The sequence below is a fragment of the Monopterus albus genome, unplaced genomic scaffold (assembly GCF_001952655.1).
Source record: "Monopterus albus unplaced genomic scaffold, M_albus_1.0 scaffold14.1, whole genome shotgun sequence".
NCBI lineage: Eukaryota > Metazoa > Chordata > Actinopteri > Synbranchiformes > Synbranchidae > Monopterus > Monopterus albus.
In genome coordinates, this window is record NW_018127894.1 from 2,570,053 (window position 1) to 2,593,093 (window position 23,041).

Below are 23,041 nucleotides of genomic sequence, written 5' to 3' on the forward strand. Positions count from 1 at the left end.
CCTCAGCTGAGTCAGAGCCCTCTGGAGTTCAATGCTATTGACCATGTTATGGATGGAAAAATATACACACACTGCTGAGTTTTTGCTTTGAAGCATCTGTTGCCCCCTCAGCATGAATTTCTCATAGCTGCTTGTTACAGGGTTCTTCTTCTTCAACCCTCTTAAAAGGGAACACAGAGTTAGTTGAGTAAGTAGGTGAATGAGGTTTATTTTGGTCACCTCCAAATGTGCATCATCCATACGTATAAGAATCAAAGAAAGCAAGAAACCAAAGGTTTATCTACAAATAAATGACACCAGCAAGTACTGGTCATCTGCAAAAGAGCTCAGCTTCTCTGTAACCATACTCTGCTCGGCCCCTGCCATCAGACTGCCTTTTTATATGACCCCACATTAAATTAAATTATTTCGTTCCACATGAGCGGCACAGTGGTTATCGCTGTCACCTCACAGCAGGAGGTGGTTTGGGTTTGAACATAGCAGCTGACTGGGGACTGACTATGTGGAGTTTACATGCTCTCCCAGTACCTGCAGGAGTTTTTCCCAGGTACTCCGACTTCCTCCCACAGTCCACTGACATGCAGCTTAGGTTGACTGCTGACGCTACATTGCCTACAGGTGTGAATGTTTGTGGTTGTGTGTCTCCATGTGTCAGCTTTGCGACTGACTGGCGACCTGTCCAGGGTGTACCCTGTCTCTAGCCTAGGATTAGCTCAAGCCCCTACATGACCCTCTACAGGATATATCATCAAGTAACGTTAGGTTAAATCACAGAAGAAAAAAAAATATACATATGTACATTCTAACATACAAAAAAATCTAGTCTTCCATGATGTCCTCTTTCCTTTATCTAAATGCATTGGGTGCAAAATGCTTTTTAACATCCATCTATGTTACTGCTACTGTTTGAATAAAAAAACCCATGACCACAGATGTGAGTAAACTGAGGTGTTTGTAACAAAAAGGCAAGCAATTAATCATTGGCAGAAGTGCCAATTGTGATCTACCCTGTCATGGAAGATTAATGATGGTCCAATGTAACCTGTGTCTTAATGTGGGAAAGCAAAATGTGAATGAATGTACAGCAATGTATGTACTGTAGGAGTTGTTGTCTGACAGTGAGAACTTCAGCTGCAGGTGCTTTGACACATTGCTACCGTTTTAATTCTTTCACTCTTGATGTTGAATGGAAGGAAACATTTCACAGACTTATGTAGTGAAACCATCTTTGGGCTTTTGGGCTTTAACCGGAAGCAACATAGCTCTTGTCATCTTAGTTATGGCTTTTTCTATTGTATTTGAAGGAACAAACATAGCAGCTTTTGCCTTGGGAGTTTGCATTTCATTAAAAAAAAGAAATGAATAAGGAAAGGAAAAATTTTCAACTGCAGGATTATGGTCAGGACAAACAGAAGGTGGATGACTCACCTACTGTAGTTCCATGTCCCTCTTTGTCGTTTTAAGTTCACAGCACATTTAATGAAGGTCAGCATTTTACTGCAGTACAGTGGAGGAGAAAGGAGAGCCGAGTCAGAATAACATACAGTATTTGTCTGTGAAAGAAACACACCATTGGATTGGTGAGGCAAGGATAAAACCATGTTTTGCCATTTATATTCGTCAACCTTGGAAGACTAGACTTAGGAGTCTTTATTTTTTTCAGTTTCACTCACAGCTGGATGTCAGAGCCTCTGAAGTGCATGTGTATCATGTATCTTGCCTTTTGTACTTCTGATGAAAGGTTGTACTGTTACACCAGCCTTCAGTGTTACAAACAAGTGCAGGATTAGCTTTTCCTCATGTTTGTCAGGTCAGATATATGAAGAAAGTCGCAACTACAAAACTGTTGTGAATGTGTCTGGGCCTTAAAAGAATTGTTCAACATTTTAGAAGACTTGCTGAGAGTTACATGACAGGATCTATGTCACTATCATAGTCGCCTGTTAAATATGAAAAGCTAGCCAGATGCCAGCAGCACATAACTACATGTAAAACCACAAACAGACATTTTGTGAATTCACAGGTGGTAGCTAGAATGTTTGGACCAGTTTGGCTAAACTAAGCTACTATAAGCTATGATGCTGGCTAGTTGGAAACAACAACTACCAGCAGTGTTAATCGCTGAGCTTTAGAGAAGCTGGTAGGCTGATTTTGTTGCCCTCTGACAGAGTCAGGCTAGCTGTTTCCAACCTTCCTGCTAAGCTAAGCTAACTAGCTGTGGTCTGTAGGTTTGTACTGAGCAGAATGGGAGTTGTAGTTATCTTCTCTTGATTCTCAATCTGGCAATAAAGCAAATAAGAATATTTCCTAAAATATTGAACTGTTCCTTTAACAATTTACTGGGAATAGAAACACACACAAGAAGTGTTGTGGAACCAGCTTAAGTCTTGTTGTACCACTTACTTTTTACCATACTGACTCTGAGAGACGAGACAGTCCAAGTAACTACAAAACAGTGCTGATTTATTCAAAGGATCACAGGTAAAATTAACATTACACACTCAGGTATCTTGCACCTCCAAACTGCTCGCAGGCAGATGTAAGATGAAAGCCCCTGAACCCACCAGGCCTATACATTATATCCCCTCGGTTGGGCTAGCCCCATACTACACAGAAACGTCAACCGAGACGTCTCTGTTACCAGCTTTGCAGCTGGTCATAGCAGTAGTCAAAACATGAAGCAAATCAATGTGTGTGTGTTAAGGCTACAGTTATACACATCATAATAATAATATTAAACATCCTGTCTGCTGACAGTCATCAACTCTTCTCTCTAGTTATCCTTGACCAGATGTACCCTGTAGAAACTCATAAGCATGACTAAGCATTTAACAGTCTAACTAGACATCCTATCTCCACTAAACATTTCTAATACATAAAGTATCTATCCAATTTCTATCTGACTAAAAATGCCTAACAGTCTCCATCACTCTATCCTCTGTTCTGCTGGTCGTACACTTTCCTTTCAATCACAGTCATTTTTATCTCCTTTAAGGTTTCTTATTATTTACTTTAACAAAATCAATGCACTGTGGAGTCTTGAAGTATACAGTGATGTGAAAAACCTTGTAAAATTGGAGAACAGATCATTATCACTAGAGTAGGGTTTTTAATCTAGGAGTTTATGTGCTTTTAATTTGGCCTGTCTCTGAAGCAGGGAGCTGACCAGTCTGCACCTCTGAGGCAGACGTTATAAAACAGATGCTTGGCAGATGTCGAGACTGGAGGTTGGAGGATTTTACTTTCTGTTTAACAGGCTGTTGACAACATATGTTACAGCTGCAGCTTATATCTTAGAAGTGAAAAATTGGGGTGTGAGGCAGTCTCCATATCTATTTAAGAACAGGTTTTGTGAATTTGAAAGCACCTACAGTATGAAGGCATATGACACTGTAAATCTTTCTATGAATGTGTTTGCAATCAAACCCCTCAATTTTTTTTCAGGCTTTGAGGTCGGATAAGAAAAGAAAATCCCAGGTGCCAAAGTACACCAAATCATGAATTCAGATGACACTTGCTGCGCTCTCATGCTCAGATTGAAGGCAGCTGTCAGCCACGAAGATGATCGTTTTCAAGATTTAACTTAAGATGAAGCCCTTTTGCTTTTTCAGACTTAGAAAAGACCAGCACTCGTCTTTTCACGAGAAACGTGTGGGAGAGAAACACCAACGGGGAATGAAGAAAAGGCAGATTCCTTGTCTGAAGCTGTCAGTGCTACGAGGAAACAATGTGGGCTTATTTTAGGGAAGCTGTACGCTCCCTCCTGCTTTGTTCCAAACTTTTGACACGTATAAAAAATATTTATAGTGGTACATTAAAAGAGACTGAGCGACATTCTGTGTAATCATAACTTGATCGGTTTGGTTTCTTTACGAGGACGATGTGAGTGATGTTTACAGATTTACAGCAGTGTGGAGACAGAGGGGAGGCTTCAGCAACTTCTTCATCTTTGACAGTAACAACCTCTCAGCAGAACAGCCGTCCTATTAATGCAAGGGCTACCATTACTTCTCAACTTTCCATACATGCACAAACTAGTCTTCAGAACTCATTTGGAGGAGAGTGATCTCCTCAGCTTCACATGTCTGTTTACATTTCCACCTGTCTTTATGTAGGTAGACTTGTTTTAATTTTTTGCTTCTCTTGTTGTTGTGTTCCTTGACATTCGTTGGTACATTAACATAACCAACTTTCTGAAAATTATCAAGCCTGTCTTTGTTATGGAGTGGGAGAAGCTGGCTTGATACTGTGAAATTACCCACCTGATGGTTGCTGAACACACTAAACATGTGGGGATTGCTTTGCTATTTCACTCTTTGATAATCAGCTGCAGCTACAATCAGAATGGGAAATGAGCAGCCATAGAAATGTACGTCTCTTGGGTGCAAAATGCATGCAATAAATATGCCCTACAAATCACTCTCAATTTTTAACCTGAGCCAACCCTGCTCTGCTATTTCTTGTAACTGATGATGTATTAATATACTGTAGTCTCATGAATACCCTCAAATCATGCCCTGTACCTTATTACGTACAGGGAGAAAGATTCAGTCATACTCGGTCCACCTCTCACACTGTGCCACTGCTCCGTGTCACCGTCAGGTCACTTTAACTGAACCTGTTCAATAATTAAAGCTCAGGACTGGAGGGCTGGGACCCACATGTCACACACAATCAGGAAGCACATGGCACTAAACTCCAGTCAGGCACTCACAGCTCATCTGCAGCTGCTGACCAGTAATGAACCTAAATGGCCTGACATGAGCAGAGAGGGATACATTAATGTGGCAGGACTTGGGAGCAGGTACAGGAAACAAATCTAATTTAGGATGGCACCTTTATCCATATCTAATGTTTATATGATTCTCTACCAGTTAAAGAAAATGTATGATATTTTGGGAAATACACTTATTCACTTTCTTACTAAGAGTTAATGAGAAGAGGACCTCTAAATCTCAGCAATGAACACAGTGTTTAATCCAAACATAAGCAGCCAAGAAATAGCGTTGCGAGGTGGGTGGGGTCATCACTTCTCTCAAGGTGTTTTCTTTATTCTGTAGTCTCTTTAAACAATATCTTTAATGTTACTTAACATAAATATGGGACCCTCTTACATAAACTAACAACCCTATAGCTTTATATTATTTCTGAGAAGTCACATTTTGTTCACCATTATGGTGTAAAGCTTTTAGTACCACAGTACCCATGAGCCTCAGTTGATGATACAAGAGAGGAGGATGGAAAAGAAAATAATAAGAGGTGTGAATAAGAGCTGTGGGAAATTCACAACAGTTCTTTGTCACAGTTGTTAACAAAACAAAGCTCCACAGTTGCTGAATTAACTTAAAAATAACTTAGAATGCATGTTGTTTCGTGGTCTGTTCTTACTGAAATACATCTTTCTGGATTTCCACAAAGGTTTTTATATACATAAGCTTGTTATCAGTTTTGTTTTATTATAGAGCCCGATATTTTGTAACACAGTTGTTAATTATTGCTGATTCAACCAGAAAAGTTTAATACCAAACCAAGCAGTGGAAGCTCCAGCTGTGAGTCTTGTCGCAATCTCTGGAAAAAAAAAGGAATGGGCTTTTTTACTTCCATAATAAGAGGTGTTGAAAATAGCTCTTACCACTTCACAGCTGTACAATCCAGCATGCAAATTGTTCATTTTACACTTCAGCAAGCAAGTGATATATAGAGTGTTAATTAATGAGCGCTAGAGGTACTGGTAGGCAGACTTTGTTAACTTCCCTGTTTCCCGCTATGCTAAGCAAACTGGCTGTAGCTCCTTCTGTATACTCTCATCTTGATAAAAATTTGAGCGAGTATATTTCCCAAAATATTGAACTATTTCTTTATGTGCTGCTGTGGCATTTACAGAGATGAGTTACAGTATACAAACATCTTGCATTCCCCAAGCACAAGTCAAGTCAGAACTTTTACTGGCAACCGTTATTAGTGAGCACAAGGATGCGCTGAAAGGGTTTGACAACTTCTGAACCTTTTAAATCCTCAAGGGAAGCTTAATAATCACCCCTTGAGCTTAAACTAAGAGCAGAAGAAAATGAGCAAGCGCGTCAAACTTCACCATCAGCTGAATTAATCAGGAACCTGAGTGCTCTTCAGAGAGTGCGGGCTAGCATCATGTCTAATGAGTCCAACTCAGAGCATAAGGTGTCCCTAATTGAACTTTAAACACTCATGAAAAACAAAGACATGGAACAAAAATAACACTGTGTGCCATTACTCTTTACATAGCAGATGAAGTTCAGGCTGAACTTTTGGTGGGATACAAAGAGGCGAGTTCCCAGTGGGGTAAAAAGGTGCAAACACAGAGCTCCATTGGAATAAAGAAATACAACTAATTCTTAATTCTTCACACACTTTAGCAGACGCAGTGATTTGAATCTATTTTTACTGAATGAGAATTTTCAGGGAACAACTACTCATTGTACAGTAAGACCTTGCTTTTGCAATAGGCACCTAGAGTATTCCCAGTTGTGCTATAATACTGTACATCATGGAGTCTGCATAGCAGGCATGTCAGTAGTTTCGCATTTGCAATTCATAGCAGCTCCCCCAACATGTCTGCTCACTCTCAAGAGTAACAGACTCCTGTCACTGATGAATCCCTAGGGTGCGAGGAGGGAATCCTTTCTCATGTCTGTATTGATTGGCCTGAGAGTCCGTCCTGATTTGCATTGACAAGAGCATTGGGGTCCAAAGGAAAGTAAGCATGTTTTTCAAATTGGGAGCACATGGTGAAAAGGCAAACACAAATGCTTTAAATTGAAGGCCAACTTGGCTACTTTTGTTTTATGCCTTTAGACGCAGCGGTCACTTTTTAAAGAAAGTGGCTCCTTGTGCTATATAGACGATTAAAAGTGTTCTTTATTTCCTTAAGGCAAATGTTAACCACTCTTGCATCAGTATGTGGACACCTCTTGCATTCAAGATTTTTAAACACAAGATTTAGCTTTTTTAAATTAGTTTTGTAAAATTATGACATTGCTGATTTGAAGTCTGATTTGAACACTAAGGACCCATGACTGCTACTGTATGCAAAAACCGCATCAAGAATCTGTGTGGAGTCAGTCAGGGACACCAAGTTATTGGGAGTTCGCATTACAGATAACCTAACCTCTAGTCAGGAGAGCACAACAGTACTTCCACTTCCTGCGGTGGATGAAAGAGCAAACCTCCCCCCTTCCATCCTCACCACTATCTACAGAGGCACCATAGAGAGAGCAGGCTACTATCTGGTGTGGAGGCTGCAGTGCCTCAGGAAAAGAGGCCCTGCAGAGAGTGGTGAGGAGAGCAGAATTTAAAAATGCTGGTATACGGTACAGAACTGCAAGATTCTGTAAGAACTTCTTCCCCCAAGTCATTATACTCTTGAACTTCCTTTAATCACACACATACACACAATCACACAACACGTTTCTGCTGTGCACCTGTATGGTCTTGAATGACAATAAAGTCTACTTTGAACTTTAAACATATTGTGATTTGATCCATACACAAGGCCGGACTAATGGTGTGCAGGCAACAGCCCATTTGCCCTCACTGGCTGAGCTAGGGGGAAAGAAATTTGTTTAGCTGTTCTGGTTATGCTAGATAGCGGTTGAGGTTGTTTGTCTACATGTCAACCCTGTGATAGACTGAAGACCTGTCCAGGGTGTATCCCGCCTCTCACCCAATGTCAGCTGGGTTTGGCTCCCGTCCCCCGTGACCCTATTCAGTAATAAGTGGTATAGATAATGGATGGATGAACCAGTCTTAGCTAGCTAGCCATCTAGCTGGCAAAGCTAGCTGTCAGCTATATGAAAGAAGCTAACATTGAGTTGAGACGAGATAAAAGCTTGTAACGTTCAAATTAAAATGCATGTTTTTAAAAGTAATGTCAATTTTGGTGCTTACACCAGGTAATGCCATCCCAAAGGAGGAAATTTAAGCAGAGGGAGAAAGAGCTGAAGGAGGCGGCAAAAGGGAGCCCAACTTTGCAGAGCTGGATTCAGCAGACCAGTAGGTGAAGCATCACAGAAATATCAAGCAACGGCCCCTGCATAGTTACTGTAATGTGAGGCCTGTTTCCTCAGAAGCATTTTTATTACACATAAAACTGCTTCTGTAGTCTAATTCCTCGGCTTCACCAGAAATCATTGAGTCAGGCCACTGTCAGCAACACATCCATGCCCATGCAAGTTTTAACAGAGTATGTTGTGTACAATGCTATTCTTAATTCTGATTCTAATAATTCTATTTCTATCCAGATCAGAGTCTGAGTGAGACCCTGATGAGCATCGGGACACACGTCAGACAGGTAGGCCACTTATATGAGGGTGTTATGGGCCATGCATGGCCTCCATGGGCCATCCCAAAGTTAGATACTGTGGAGAATGATATTCCTAAAGGTAAATTATGGAAGTTGTGAAGAATTATACTAGAAGATTTTTTTTAAACATTCTCTCTATTTGAACAGATGGTGAGCCAAAAGGTAATGTAGTTATTTGAAATATGAAATGGTGCATAGTTGTGTGAGTTGGCAGCATAAATAAAGTTGATAATTTATAAATATAAAACATATTTGTGGTTAGTTAAAGGACCATATTTATACAATTCAAATACCTCCTGATTTGTGACACCTAAAATTGAGGTGTGTGGCCTTTTTTTTTGGTTAGCACAACAGCCCCTCAGAGTGTTTGCGTACATCCCTGAATATAAATGTATAAAAAATCAGTTAATGCAGCTTTAAAATCCAAAGTCTATACAGTATTAATATTAATGTAAGCAAGAGGTCATTGCTTGGCGTTTTAAAGTTTAATTCCATTTTCACAGTTGATCTTAAGTTCACATGGGTTAAAATATTATGAATTTTTTGAGGATGAGTTTGCCAGTTTACTTCACAGTGCAATATGGAGACCCAAAACACATGGGTGGGCATATGGAGAAGCCTGATGACCAGATGGACTAAAACCCAGAGTCACTGAGGTGTCAGGGCTCATTTAAGAGCCAGTATCATGGGCTTGATGTCTCATTTTAAAAAGTCAATATTGCACTTCAATTTTAGTGCAACTAGGTTGGTGAAGCTTGATGGACACACAGAGAAGAGAGAATAAATCAGAAATACATTAGAAAGTCTTTCTTTCAAATATATACATAACTATGAAATCTAGATTACTTTGGAAAGTACTCTGTAAGTGGAAGATGACCAGGATATCAAATATTCACATGGCGCAGGATCATGAGATGTCCAGGTTATATCACATCCAGACAGTGGGCAGAGGACTTAGTTTTAAAGCAAAAACAGAAGCTTGATTTCATGCATGACAGGGGGCAGATGAGGTAGTGAATCTGATGTAATTATGTTGTTGTTGTCAGCTTTGCATGGTATGAAAGCTGACAGAGCCAGCAGCTCAGGCAAACGTGAGCCTAAAGAATGTCAAGGGTTCTAGTTTCACAGAGGAACGTGACAGATCTTGGGAAATGTCAATGTGTAAACACATTAAAAGGTTATGCTTCATCAGTCACATGCAGTTGCTGGCAGGTGCACTGAAAAACATGATCTGCACATGCACTGACACAGGCTGTGGCTCTCAGACATGCAAGCAGACAAAATGCACGGACTCTCAAATACATAGACTGTATCCATACATGACCTTTTGTCTAACCATTATTTTGAGTAATCAGCACAAATAGTGTGTTCATGAATCTCGCAGACACCCACATTGCTTTTCTTCAATTCTTTGAGACATGGTAACATATATAAAGAAATGCCTGAAAAATGGGGTATGAGCAAAACAGAATAAAAAAAGCAACAGTGGAGAAAAAAAAGCAGGAGAGGACAAACACTCAAAATTTCCTCAGAGCTGTAATTTAGACGCCATTAACATGCACCCCCCCTCCCCCCCACCCCCCAGAGGACCTTGAATAATACTGGCAGCATTAAACCAGGACAAAGCTTATTTGGTCTACATATATACACCACTCAGCCACCAGCTTTCACTTCCCTTTCTGCATGTCCTAAATTGTATTTAATAGCTCCAATCAGTTTGAGCATCGTGAATCCCTGCTGTTAATGCACTATTCATGTTTGAAAAGAGGACATTGTGGGCGAAGCGTCAGTCCCTTTGCCATTAACGTTGCATTACATGTCCCGTTTCCCCGCTATAATTACAGCTCTTGCTCTGCCAAAGTGCAGACACATGTCTCGACCTGAGGCTCAGAATAAATCCAGCCTATCAGGTGTTATGAGGACTTGGCCTGCTAACATACACACATCTTGTCTGGCACCCCCTATTTGTCCTGCAGAAGCATGGCTCGGAACTGGGAGTGTCGGCCAGAGTAGAGCTGTATATCAGATACTGTTGGGCTGTTCGCACAGAGCTTGGGATCCCAGCCAGAGAATTATCATGTGTACTGGAAGGGAAGGAGGTGCATAGAGATGAGCGGATACAGAAATCCTTGCTCACACTGTGCTGGAATGGCATCTGCTCTGAGATTTGTGTGTGTGACCAGAGAGCGGTGGTATGATCCTCTGGTTCTTTTTTAGGTTTGAGCTGTGGTGAAGTCCTGGACATTTCAGATGTGCTTGCTGTAGGAACAGAAGGCAACATTTCCTCATAACAGAGCTGATGGTGATACCATACTGTGCTGAAATCAGCCTCAGCATGATTTTTATAGTTGATGACATTTCAGGCGAAAGTAAGAAAGTACATTTACTCAAGTACTATACTTAAGTACAGTTTTGCAGTATCTGTACTTAGCATAAATATTTTCATTTTCTGCTACTTTATACTTCAACTTCTCCACATTTATTTGATAACTTTAGGTACTAGTTACTTTTCAGGATTAAATGAATAAAATAAAATACATTATAATCATAAGACTCACCAGCCACCCAGCAGTATGTAAAGTACTTCAAATTATGGGTTATTATAAGTAGTTAATATGAGCTCCACCTTTACCAGCTGCAACATTAAATTTGATGTACTGTACACAATAATATGATATAGGTCATGAATGTGAAATGTGCCATTCTGCATAATGAGTACTTTTATTGTCCAAACTTTAAGTACATGTTTATGCTAATACTTATACTTAAGTAACATTTTGACTGCAGGATTTTTTTTTACTTGTAATAGAGTATTTTTACACTGTGGTATTGCTACTTTTACTTATGTCACTCATTCTGTGTGATGTTTCCTCATGTTTGTATACAACAAAGACACATCTATAAAGGTTTAGCAGGTAAGTTTCTTATATTGTTTCCAAAACTGTCATTTTTGGAGTGATGTTATCTTGTCATGCTACTATACATAACTGCTTTTGAGGGGACTGTGATTTCTAGCAACCACGTTTTTTGTTTGTTTTGTAGAAAATGTCAGCGAGGTGCGAATCTCTGGTTAGCAAATACCTTTGTAATAACTGAAGTCACTGATTGTTAGGACTCAAAATAGTGAGGAATATTGAAGTAGTGAATAAGTGAATTTGCTTCCTTATTATTTATCTGTAAAAAAAAAATCAATCAACATTTTAACATATCCTGAGATTTTATCACACTAAATCACACCTTATAATTTCACAAGAGCTCAACAGTATATTTGATAAACACTGCTTCTATGATGTTTGCCAGAATCCATCAAGCAATTCATCCTTGTAAAAGAAAATAAAGAAGGCTTGGTAGGACTCTGTCTGTCTCTGCTTATCAGCCCCTTGAGAAGTCACTGATCCATACAGACCCTTTGCTCATATGCCCGGTAGACGCTGCATCAACAGCAAAGATTTCTGTTCCGCCCTGACAGCATGACCGTTTGTGTTTCCGTCAAGAATGAGTAGGAACCCCAGGGCTATCATCCTTATAAAGCAGGATCAAATGAAACATGATGACAAGCCAGGCTGGAGTCTTCAGTTTTCTAGACCAAAAGACACTGAATCTTTTATGTCCTGGAGTTACCTTAATGTTTTTGAAGCTGCCCAGTCAGTATTGCCTCTCACCTGTGGGCTTCAGGTGTGTCATTTTTTGATGTTAAATGAGCTTTTAACTCAGAGCCCCGAGTGTTAACGTCCTCCTTGATGATCGATATTCTCATAAGGCTTGAAAGAAACTCAGTTGATTAATCCATTAAGTAGTTTTTAATGAGAATGCAACACATAGTTGGAGTTGTTGAATTGATGCTCAATGGAAAACTTTTGTAACCATTTTCTGGATGAAAGCAGCTTCCAGCAAAGATGATAATGAGCAAAGGGAAACAAATCTTTGTAAATAAAATCTGCAAGGTGCAACTGAATGAAAAACAACTTTGTTACAACAAGATATTTTTTTTATTTTTGCAAATGTAGTGGTAATGTAAGACAATTCCAGTTTAATATATATGTAACCTTGGTTCTGATTTTTGTAGTTGTGTCCATCATTTCTCTCATTTGAAAAATGTTCTCAACAAGGTTTTAGACTGTGGTGAACCTGATGGGATTAGAAACATGCAGTCAGACAAGCTTTAAACAAAGCACTAGTTTAGCTAAACTTATTTGTAAGATTTATAAGAACTTTTTGGAGGTAATATTTGGTTAATTTCCTCTACAAATGAAAATATAAGAAGAAACTCACTTTTCATTGTCGGATAATTTTCATGACAGACACTGTTTTTGTTTTGTCAGGGTTTGCAAGATATGAATAATAAAAGCCCTCAAGATGGGGACCACTATTTCACATATAATAGGCCTATCTACATATACCAGCAGGAACTTTAAACTGCTTGTGGTTTATTTGCAACTGTGCCTTGAACTAATATAAGTTTAATACTAAATACACTGACCAAATAGAGCAGGAATCATAAAACCTTTCTATACCAAGCACTCAAGAAATTGTCAAATTAAATTATAGATCCCTTTTGATAGGAATACATTTAGGAGGAAACATATTTGATCTATATTTATTAATTTGAATTTTCTTCACTTGCATGTGGAGATAACCTCTGTGTAAAGAGTGACATTTATCATCAAATATGCTGACATGCATTTACACCAGCGTAACTGGCAAAAACAAACTTCATTTTCCCGTTCGGACCCTCGTGGTACATCAGTGACCCATCGTAGTACCCGGACTCTATTTTGAGAAACTTGAATAACACCGGGCAGAAAATCAATGATTCGATCAGTTACTCGAAAAGATGCTATTTATTGCCGCACTCAATAGCGTGTGTAGCTACTACAGAAAAGCTTGGACTGATTCAAAAACTCCGGCCAACCCCAAGTCACATGACTCAACCGCCGGCAGGGATCGAGAGCGCAAAAGGGACGCAGAGCCTCGGTATACACAAGCCTGCATCCCACCAATCCTCCGCCGCTATACGCCCATTTCTTTTAAATTGAAACCTTTTACTCTCGCTCGGTGAGTACTATTCCACTGACATTTTGTTAAGCATCTTTTTATCCCCTTTTTCTTCCTCTCTTGTCTTGGTGTTCCGACGTGGGGAAAATGTTTTCTCGTTTTCTGCATGCAATGATTTAAATCTTGGATGCTGAGTGTTGGTGCTCCGGCGACATCCACGGAGAAATAGCCCTACGTGCTTGCGGACGCTCTTGATGTTTTTTCCTCCTCTCTCTCTTCCTCTTCCCGAAGCAGCTTCCTTGCGAACTCACTTGATATAATACTCACCTTTTGCTTATTTTCTGGCGGTCATGGCTTGTTTTGGTGTGCTTTTCGTTTTGGTGCTTTTCTCTGATCTTGCTATGTTTCTCTGGTGTTGGAGGCTGTACGTCTCTGATGGCGCAAAAATAACTGTTTTGAACTGTTTTGGGGATTTTGCTTTTCTTATAGGTGAGAAATGTAACTTTGCTGGAGTTTATTTCGACATTTTCTTTCTACTTCTTTATGCAGCCTTAACAAACAAACTTTTTTAATTTACGTTTTTAACTGAATGTCTTGCATGGAGCAGAATTGGTGTTGAAATATCGAATAGTTTGAGATTTTTAGGTAATAGGTTCGTCCTCAAAACTCAGGAGTAATAACAGATCATGTCACAATTAAAGAATTTTATCTTAAGTCCTGTCTCTTTGTAGGACAAAAGAAACGTGATAAATTACAGAATGCAGGCTTTTTGCCTTTCAAAGTTGCCTTCTAGCAGTCGCAATTTGGAAAATGTAAAACAAGTCTATGAATGCAAATCACTGCTGTGCAAAACAAAACAGACTCCTGCCAAGTGAATCAGCTACAGCTGTGCTCCTCCTCCCTGTTTCTCTCACTGCACACACAAACCTCATTGCGTTTGGGATTGATAACTGGTGGACACAGTCAGACATTATCACACTGAGAAGCCTGGAAACTTCAACTGGCTGAATCAGTCAATGGACAGAGGATGGCCAAGGGGGTTCAAAGGGTCTTCGGGCCCTGGTAAATTTGTAGCAGTTCATTATGGAAATCAGGCTAACAGATTTGATTAACAGTTTGACCTTGACATGCAGCCAGAACTCACCCACAGTCCTGCAGGCGACAACACATTACACTCCTACAATTAACAGATAAAAATGTGGCATTACCCTTTTAAATGACCTTTTCAAATCCTTGACCAAAGTTTGTTTTTATGCTCTGTTGAAAAAAAAAAAGCTTTCAAAACTTTCACAGCTCAAGACAAAACGTCCTTTCAATCATCCTATGAAAGATATGGGTAAAGGCATTTGACAGTTATTCCAGCCCTCAGACTCTGCAGGTCAGGGAACAGGTGGGGGAAGCCGAGCATGAAATGTGCTGCTACGCAAACAATACTTATCTCTCACTGGGGATGAAGTTGGAGGCTGGCTCTGGAATAGCCAGTCTATATACACATACACTGAATCACTATGAGCCTAGAGAGGACAAGGAGGGAATAAAGTTTAGCCAGCCATTTCTGAACCGGTCAGCAATCTGTCTGTTGCCAATGGAAATCTAACTTTATGTTTCTGCACCCGTGGGTTGGATGATCATTGACCCTTAGCAGATGTATGATGTGGGCTGCCTCAAAGCTACGCACCACAGAGTCCATCTTCAGTGAGATACGGATGAAAAACATTTAAGAGCTACCCCAGCTTTCAGACTATAGGTCAAAGAATAGATTAGGAGAGCTGCTTCTAACTCTTTCTTTTTTATATACCTGCATGTGAAAGATAACCAAAGAGAAAAATAGATGGAGTCAGACAAACAAAAAGAATGATGAGAACGCGCTTGTGTGGAAGACTGAGTTGCGGTGGCAAACATTGCGTTGCGATTTATGAGCATACATGTGATATCTACCTAACATAGAATAGTTCTGTATTACATTATACATTTGGCAATACCCACTGCTCCCTATTAGATCTCCTATTCTTGGAGTTGTACGCTATGTTCCATGCCTGCATTAGTCATATTCAACACATTTTTCAATACAGTCTGACATTTGAGCCACTGGAAAGCAGCAGTATAGATAAACAACACCCATTGTATATGCATGCACCTGATCCTCAGTTGCGTTGTGAGACATGCCATTAGCCTAGCAGCATCAGAATCTCAGCACCATGGCCAGCTCCTTTTATCCTCTATTCAGAGATAGCAGCTGATTTCAGCACCATGGACAGCTGCCAGCACTTTATTACTCTGGCAGCAGGAGCGAGCTGATTCTTGCCTGGAAGTCTGAGTGTCTCTACTCAATAACCCCTGCCCTCTCAATCGCACACATCATATTCTTGTTCTGAGCTATTTCAAGCTTTGTACCCTCCATTCAAAAGACGAAAAAGGCGGTTTGACCCTTTAAAAGAAACAACACAATGATGCTTTCTCAGAATGGGCTCCCAGACATTTTTTAAAACCCCTTTTAATCATTTTTAAGCCAAAATTGGAATGTTTTAGGATAAATATGCACTATACCATCATCATCATCATCATCATCATCATCATCATCATCATCAACCTTTATTTAATCAGGGAAAAACCAGTTGAGAGCAAGCTCTCATTTTCAGTGGTGCCCTGGCATACAATCACCGTCAAAACAGTAATAAATATATAGACAGAATCAAATAAAATCAGCTTTACAATATTACAAGTCACAAATTAAAGCCATCAAACACACACGAACTAAAGATAAACATAAGAAACATTTATGACTAGAAATTCAAAAGATTTTGCTCTAGACACAGAATTAACTAGACTAACAGGAAACATTTTTTCCACAAAATTTCGACACTTCCCCCTCAAATAGACCTGTCACAGTGAAATACACTGAATCCTTCAAGTGCAATGGAATTATCGTCTATTCTATTAGTTAGCCAAGTTTCTGAAAGCACAAGAATGTCAAATTTGTTTGTTGAACCCACACTTTAACATAGTCAATTTTTGATTGTAGGCTGCGTACCTTCATAACACCAAGGCCCCCATGATGAGAAAAACTATGAATATCCAAATCAATGCTCTCACCTGATTCCATCCTTTCTATTAGAGTATTTCAGGGGAAGGTCATAGTCACCAGTCCAAACCTTAATTAAATATCTAATTCAGACTTACGTTCCATGTTACACCACTGTAGCCGGGTGCCCTGCTGATTTAGATGTATTCTATCATGGTTAAAAAATCCTGGTTGATTGTTTTAAATGCCAGTGTATTTTTCAAACTTTATAATAGAGCTTTTTCAATCACAAACTTTGGCCTCAAATTTACCACAGAGTTGAATCAACACCTCTCTATAACAGCCCCAACATAAATTGAACATGTGATCATTTATTGCACGAATATTGGATTATGTTACATTGTCAGGTGTACAAATTAAGACATCCCCCTATTCATAACACTTCTGGAACATGATGGGTGGTACTGAAGGTGTACATGAGCTCCTGTGATAGGGCTGCGGGGGTATGTTGGAATCCACTGGCACAGAGCTCCATTGTTGTCCAAAAACTATTAAAAACACATCACTGAGCCACACCACTGTACTGGATGACATGTTGTGTCATTATAATGAACATGGGCCTTGTAGTTTATTTAGATTCAGTCCCACATACACTGGCCTGCTCCTGTAAATACTCGCCAGAGAACCGCTGTGTATTAATCTGTCATTGCAAACAAATGCACTCCTGTTTGAGTGATGTTTGCATACAGTGTAGCTGTTTTAATTGAATCCTTTTTGTAAAAATAAAATAAAATAAAGCAGAACTGGACACAGGTACAGTATGCAAATGTATTAGTCATCCACAACTAAATATACAACATGGACAAAAATTTACCTCTCTGATTCAGCTCCAAAGGGAAAATTAAACACTTTGTATTATTCATACAGCAAATGCTGCATTTGTTGCATGATTATTGTTTTATATTGCATTATATTGTCAGGTATTAGGAAATGCCTTTGAACAAATATAGAATCTAGGGAGCCCGAGTATCATCAAGAGAGAAAATTGGCACCTTCCTTAATGTCTGTGTCTTTTTTTCTGGCTCTTTCCTGGTCAAATGAGCATTACTTAGTGTTTACAGCTTTATGCGTTTATGTATTCACCCTACTGTCACTGTGCCTACAACTCTGTTGCTTATCCATTATACCATAAACTGAAAATGTACTTGTAATGTTTAATAGCAGAGCAGGGCTCATTTTTTCATTTAAATTGCAAATTATTCCTGAAATGAATTATAATCAGCTCTTAGTCATGTTGTTTTTTTATATTCACAGTGAGACAACTTGATGATATAAATAGCCAGCTTGGCCTCATGTATATTTTTTATTTAATGGATCAAACCTGCACATTACATAAATGCTCCTCCATATGTTTGCGTTTCACTTTTGACCTTTGACCTTTCGCACTCATCGTCAAATCCTGCCCTATTTTATTACATTAATATTACTATTGCACTCTAATTTACAGCCTTCTGGCACCATAAAGCAGAAACATATTTTGTTGTCAGCTAATTATTCACAGCTCTAGTGACCCAGTTACTTTAGCCTGGTGGAGCAGAAGCTATATTTGGCAGTCACACAAAATGAGAATTAAGGAAATGGAGAAATATGTCTGTGCCAAGAGATATAGCAAAGCATGGCATATGTTCACATGCCCTCAAGCAGGGCTGTGGGTTCCCCTGCTACAACAACCGGTGGAGTCTTTTTTTTCTTGCTTGTCCCTTCAAATACACATTGTAATTAGGGTGTAATTCTTGAAATAAAATAAAATAAAAATTAAAGCATGGTACATGATGGTGAAATAGAGAATTTCTGAAGCAAAAAGGTTGTGTACCCTTAGAACAATATGTCCCTGTGGAATTAAAGAAGTAACACCTAAAGAGGTTTTTGCCATCACCCAAAAAGTTGTACTGTGTATCACTTCTTAAACTGTTTACAAAAGCTAACACTGTAAGTGGTTTCAAGTTGTCCAATTGATACACTGACCTCAAAGATCAAGTCTGTGATGCATAAGAAAAGCACACAGAAATGCCCAGATTTCAGAGATAAACAGCCCTGTTATTATTTTAAGATGCAAGATAAAATGTCTTCCAGAGATATGGCTTCATCCCATCTCATCGTATAGGTCACACTGTGATTTTATCTTGCTGCAGTCATTGCCGGTCGAGGCTATAGGTTGCTCAAATCAGATTATGGTGCAACTCATTTTAGGTGTGTGTTGATGTGCCCTCAGTCACTATGCTTCAGAGAGCCTTTATAAATTCACATAGGAGGCAGAGGAGAGATAAAACTGATGGAAATTGTAATGTATTTACACGAACTCTGTGTAGTTGTGGGCTTTCACACAGTCAAGCATGGCCTTACAGTTCAAAAAGTCAGTTCATTAAAGGTATGAAAATACCTTTAATCATAAAAGTCAGATAGAACAGTAATATAAAAGGACAGAGTCACAGTAATAATTTATAAGCTAGCACTACCTACCTACCGCATGATGTATGCCTACATTTTCCACCTCTGAGTTCTAAGCTCCTTGCAGATGATTGGCACCGTAAATGCCTTTTTCGCCCTTCCTCTTTCGGCTTCTCTCATTCTCCTCTTCTAGCTCACCTCCTTTTATTTCTCTCTCTCTCTGCTTCTATATCTCCTTTTGTTGCCTTTTCTCTGACTCCTTCAATTCAAACTCAAGACAGGTATTATGCAGGAGGTAATGGGTTGTAGGAATGGAGGAAAAATGAGAATAGTGTTTGACAGTCATCCTTCCTTGTTAACAGCAAAACTGTTCCAACGAAATTCCAGGTACACAGTAAACTGCAAGGCAAGTTACTCATTATACAGTATGTGGGCAATAGCAGGCTATTCTCTATCTTCTCTGCACCGTTAGCCAGTATTCACTGTACAGGTCCAGCAAGAGAAATTTGATTGCTCTGGGCTCCTCTGGGTTTGGAACAGAATGGCCCAGCAAGGACCTCTATTCATTAAGCCCTTAATTGCTAATTGAGGTCTTTGAATGATTCAGCAATAGCTGCTGCTGTTGAGGCATTAGCTGAGTAATTTATGGCTGCAAGGGACTAGGGAAAAAATGAACGAGCGCGAGAAAGTATTATTAAAAAGGACACTGGTGCCCACACAGCATTATTATTACACAAGCACCTTTTGTTAACTCTCAGAAGTACAATGTATAATAATCTTTTTTATGGCAGATTTTTCAGTTAAGTTCATTATGTTTTGATTAAATATAATTTAGCCACTGACTCTCCACTTGGCATGCAGGTTTAATTGAAAAGTTTTTTGTTAAGCATATTATTTTGTCCAGTGAAAGCTCTTCATATGTAATATTTCTTTGTCTACAAGTGACAATTCACAAAAACTGAAGCAGTCGTGTCAGTTATTATCAATATAATTGCTATAAAATCTATCTGTAACAAAAGCTGATTTGTCATCAGGTGAGTTTTAGCACAATTTTCAGCAGCATTTTAAAAAATCCTTACAACAGAGAGAGGAAAATAAACCTATACCTGCAGGGCAGCCTAGCCTATTTCGTAAAGTTTTACTGTATAAATATGTAGATAGATTTCAGTGCAATGTATTCAAAAAGAGAAGCAATTAGGGAAATAAAAACACACAGATTCATACTACTCTCATGTCTGTGGGCACTGTTAGCTGAGCTTAGTGTTAGTATAAAGACAGGAAGCAGAGGGGCTTGGCCCTGACACTGCAAAACCCAGACCTTGTTGTTTTTGCATTTTATACAGATTTTATAAAGACAGGGCTGTAAGTTGGTAGTGACCTGTGGGGGTGCTGGTAGGTTGTCAGTTTGGACTGACTTTGGCAATTTAATCACTGTTTCCTGCTTTTATGCTAAGCTAAACACCAATGATGTCCTGTCTCTTCCTTCACACAGACAACATGAGAATGGTATTGAGAAAGTAAAACATTACACAACCCTTTATGTTAACGTTCAGAAAGCTATACAATACTCTTGCTATTTGTTTGGGATATTTGGATTTAATACTTTTAATTAAGCAGATTATTTAATCTTTGTGTAGGCTACTGTATGTTCTGCATTTGTAGTGATGTTTTTTTCTTTGTCTGTGACTGACAGGTGGAAAATTGTAGCAGTTAGGTCACCTACAGTCATTATCCTTAACATAAAGCCTCCCAGCGCTTTGTCACTGAGTGATGTTTAGCACTAACCTCAGTTTTTATATTATTCACAGGGGCATTTTGATGAATCCTCATATTTTATGCTGCATAGTGTATGAAACAGAAAGAGGAGAAATAACCCACTGTACTGTTGTTCATAAATTGTATAAAAACACAATTACATTTCAGTTCATATTTATTCCTTCGTAATGGGTCTGGTTGTCATTTTTAAAAAAGGAGACCAAAAAAGAAAAAACTGGCTTATTATAGACCCATATTTCATTTTCTTATGAAGGCATATTTTTCCACAGAGGCACTGAAAGTTGAGAAATGTCTGTCTCCTGAGTGTGATAAGGCAGAAGGTGACGTGTCGACGTGTCTCTGCAGGCAGGCTGTGAAGAGGTCCACAAATTAAACTCAGCCTTGTTCTCCTCTCTTGTCAACAGCTGAGGTTAGATCATTTCAGTTGTAACTTGCTAAATATTAAATTCTCTGATTAAACATGCAGTTATCGTGGTCTGAATGCATCCTTCACATCCTATATGTATTTGTCATATTGCATAAGAGGAGTTTTCATCTTTTCTTTTCAGACAGGAGCACAAGTCAGAAAAAACCTTTATCTCCGGAGAATTCTGACTCTGAAGCACCTGACAGTTGGTGTGAAAGGACCAAAGATGATCTGTAAAATACTTACACTTGGAACCCTATAACACAGGAGGATGCTGTAGAAGCCCTGAAGAGAAAACCCTTTACTGTCAAGCGCTCACTTTTCTGTTGTAAGAAAGACTTGTAAGAGACAAACACTAAGTGCTAAGTTGGGATGCATTCACAGCTTCACTGATGTATGAAGTTATAATTTTGCATTCATTTTTGGAGCGTTAAGTGTGCCAAGATTAATCAAAAACCATCTCTCTCCTCCCATCCTGCCCATTTGACAGCTTTAAATTTGTGTTGCCTAGCCTGGGATGTTTCCACCAGCGTGTGCCAGCACTTATTCCACATGCTACTTCTTAAAAGGCTTTGGGGGTCTTAGAGACTCATGAATATTGTAAAAGAATTGTTTTGAGCACTGTTGTTTCTATTTTGAATGAGCTACAGGAGTCATGTAAAACTCTTTTTTTTTCTGTGATCATTTTCATTAAAAACTTGTAATTGAGGGTTGTTGAAAAAATAATGCTCTGGCATCTCTGGGATGATAATCTAAGGAGATGAATGTGGAGTCAGACAGGCCTTAAATTTCCTGTAGCTGTGTTTTTGTAAGAGATGCAGCCTGCAGATATTTAAAGTGTCACTTCAGTGGTTGTTCAGTGACCATTTAATGTTGTCAGTTGCTGATAGAAGTTTGACAAGTTTAGAGACTTTGTAGAAAACTACAAACCATTAATCGAGGTAATGTCTTGTGTCCATAAGCAAGTAAGAAAACGGCACGGCATCACCCAAGAACCAACTTACTGTTCCTTTCTGGACCAAAGCTACTTTTGTTTTTTTTTATGATGCTGTGCCCTCAGGCTTTTTTTTTGTTTTAACACTTAAGGACCCTATGAGTCTAAGGTTTATAACATGTTGGACTTGAGTGAGGTATAAAAGTAACAAGCGTCTACAGCTGTGCTAGCGGCTCTGTGATGCAGACAGTGTTGTGAGCTAAATGCTAATATGCTGATGCAAAGCCAGGCATGATGCTCATCATTTTCACCCTCTTAGTTTAGCATGTTATCATGCTAATTGGCTAATATGCACAGAATGTACAGCTGATTAGTTTTGCCATAATCCCAAGTACTGGGAAATTTCCAGTTTTGTTACCTGATGATGGCTCTAGATGAAAAACTAAGTGATTACCATAGTTAATACAATTCATCCTGAAGGGTATATGAATGTCTAAACTAAATGTCAGCATAATCCATATGATAGTTGTCAAGACATTTCAAAACCAGTGTGAACCTTATTTTGGCCCAACAGAAAAAGTCATTGGATTCTTATTCTGGGCTACCTAAATTTTCAGGGCAGGTAGGTGTTGAGTTATTTTAGTTTAGACTGATAGAAAAACCAACAAGCCTACTCTGCTATCCCTAGTGCTAGACCACAAATGTGGCTATTGTCACTTTTACTTACTCACAAGCATAGGAGTAGAAGCAGTTTATTAAATTTCTTATGACTTCAAATTGCTCTCGAATTTAAGAGCAGCCCAGAGGCCTCTGAGGTTGGTTAAGACCAAATCCTAGATCTCATTCTTGAGAACTACTCTTAAAGGTTAATTTTACACTTGTGAATTCCTTGATAAATGTCTCTTCATTTTCACAGAAGAATTTTTTTTTTAGGTCTTGGGAGACTTCTTAGAAGTTTGATAAACACACGCTCAGTTTTGTAACCTGCTGCATGACCCTTTAAGGTGTTTGTTGTTTCTTTTACACTCACACTCTTACTTTAAGAAACATGTAGGAAACATGTAGGAAACTAGGAAACTCTAGGAAACTCTACCATACAAATGGGCTGCACTTCACTTCCTG

General features: G+C 39.1%; 1 protein-coding gene across 3 annotated transcripts in view; it reads left to right on the plus strand.

The window, feature by feature from the left end:
• Nucleotides 1–13,146: 13,146 nt before the first annotated feature.
• Nucleotides 13,147–23,041, plus strand: part of LOC109955332 (RNA-binding Raly-like protein) — a 36,691-nt gene continuing 26,796 nt past the window's right edge. For all 3 annotated transcript variants that reach the window (XM_020591391.1, XM_020591393.1, XM_020591392.1), the window contains exon 1: nt 13,147–13,393. In XM_020591391.1, coding sequence (XP_020447047.1) covers nt 13,173–13,393 — 221 coding nt within the window. In that variant the 5' untranslated portion in view covers nt 13,147–13,172. The remainder of the gene's footprint in view (nt 13,394–23,041) is intronic.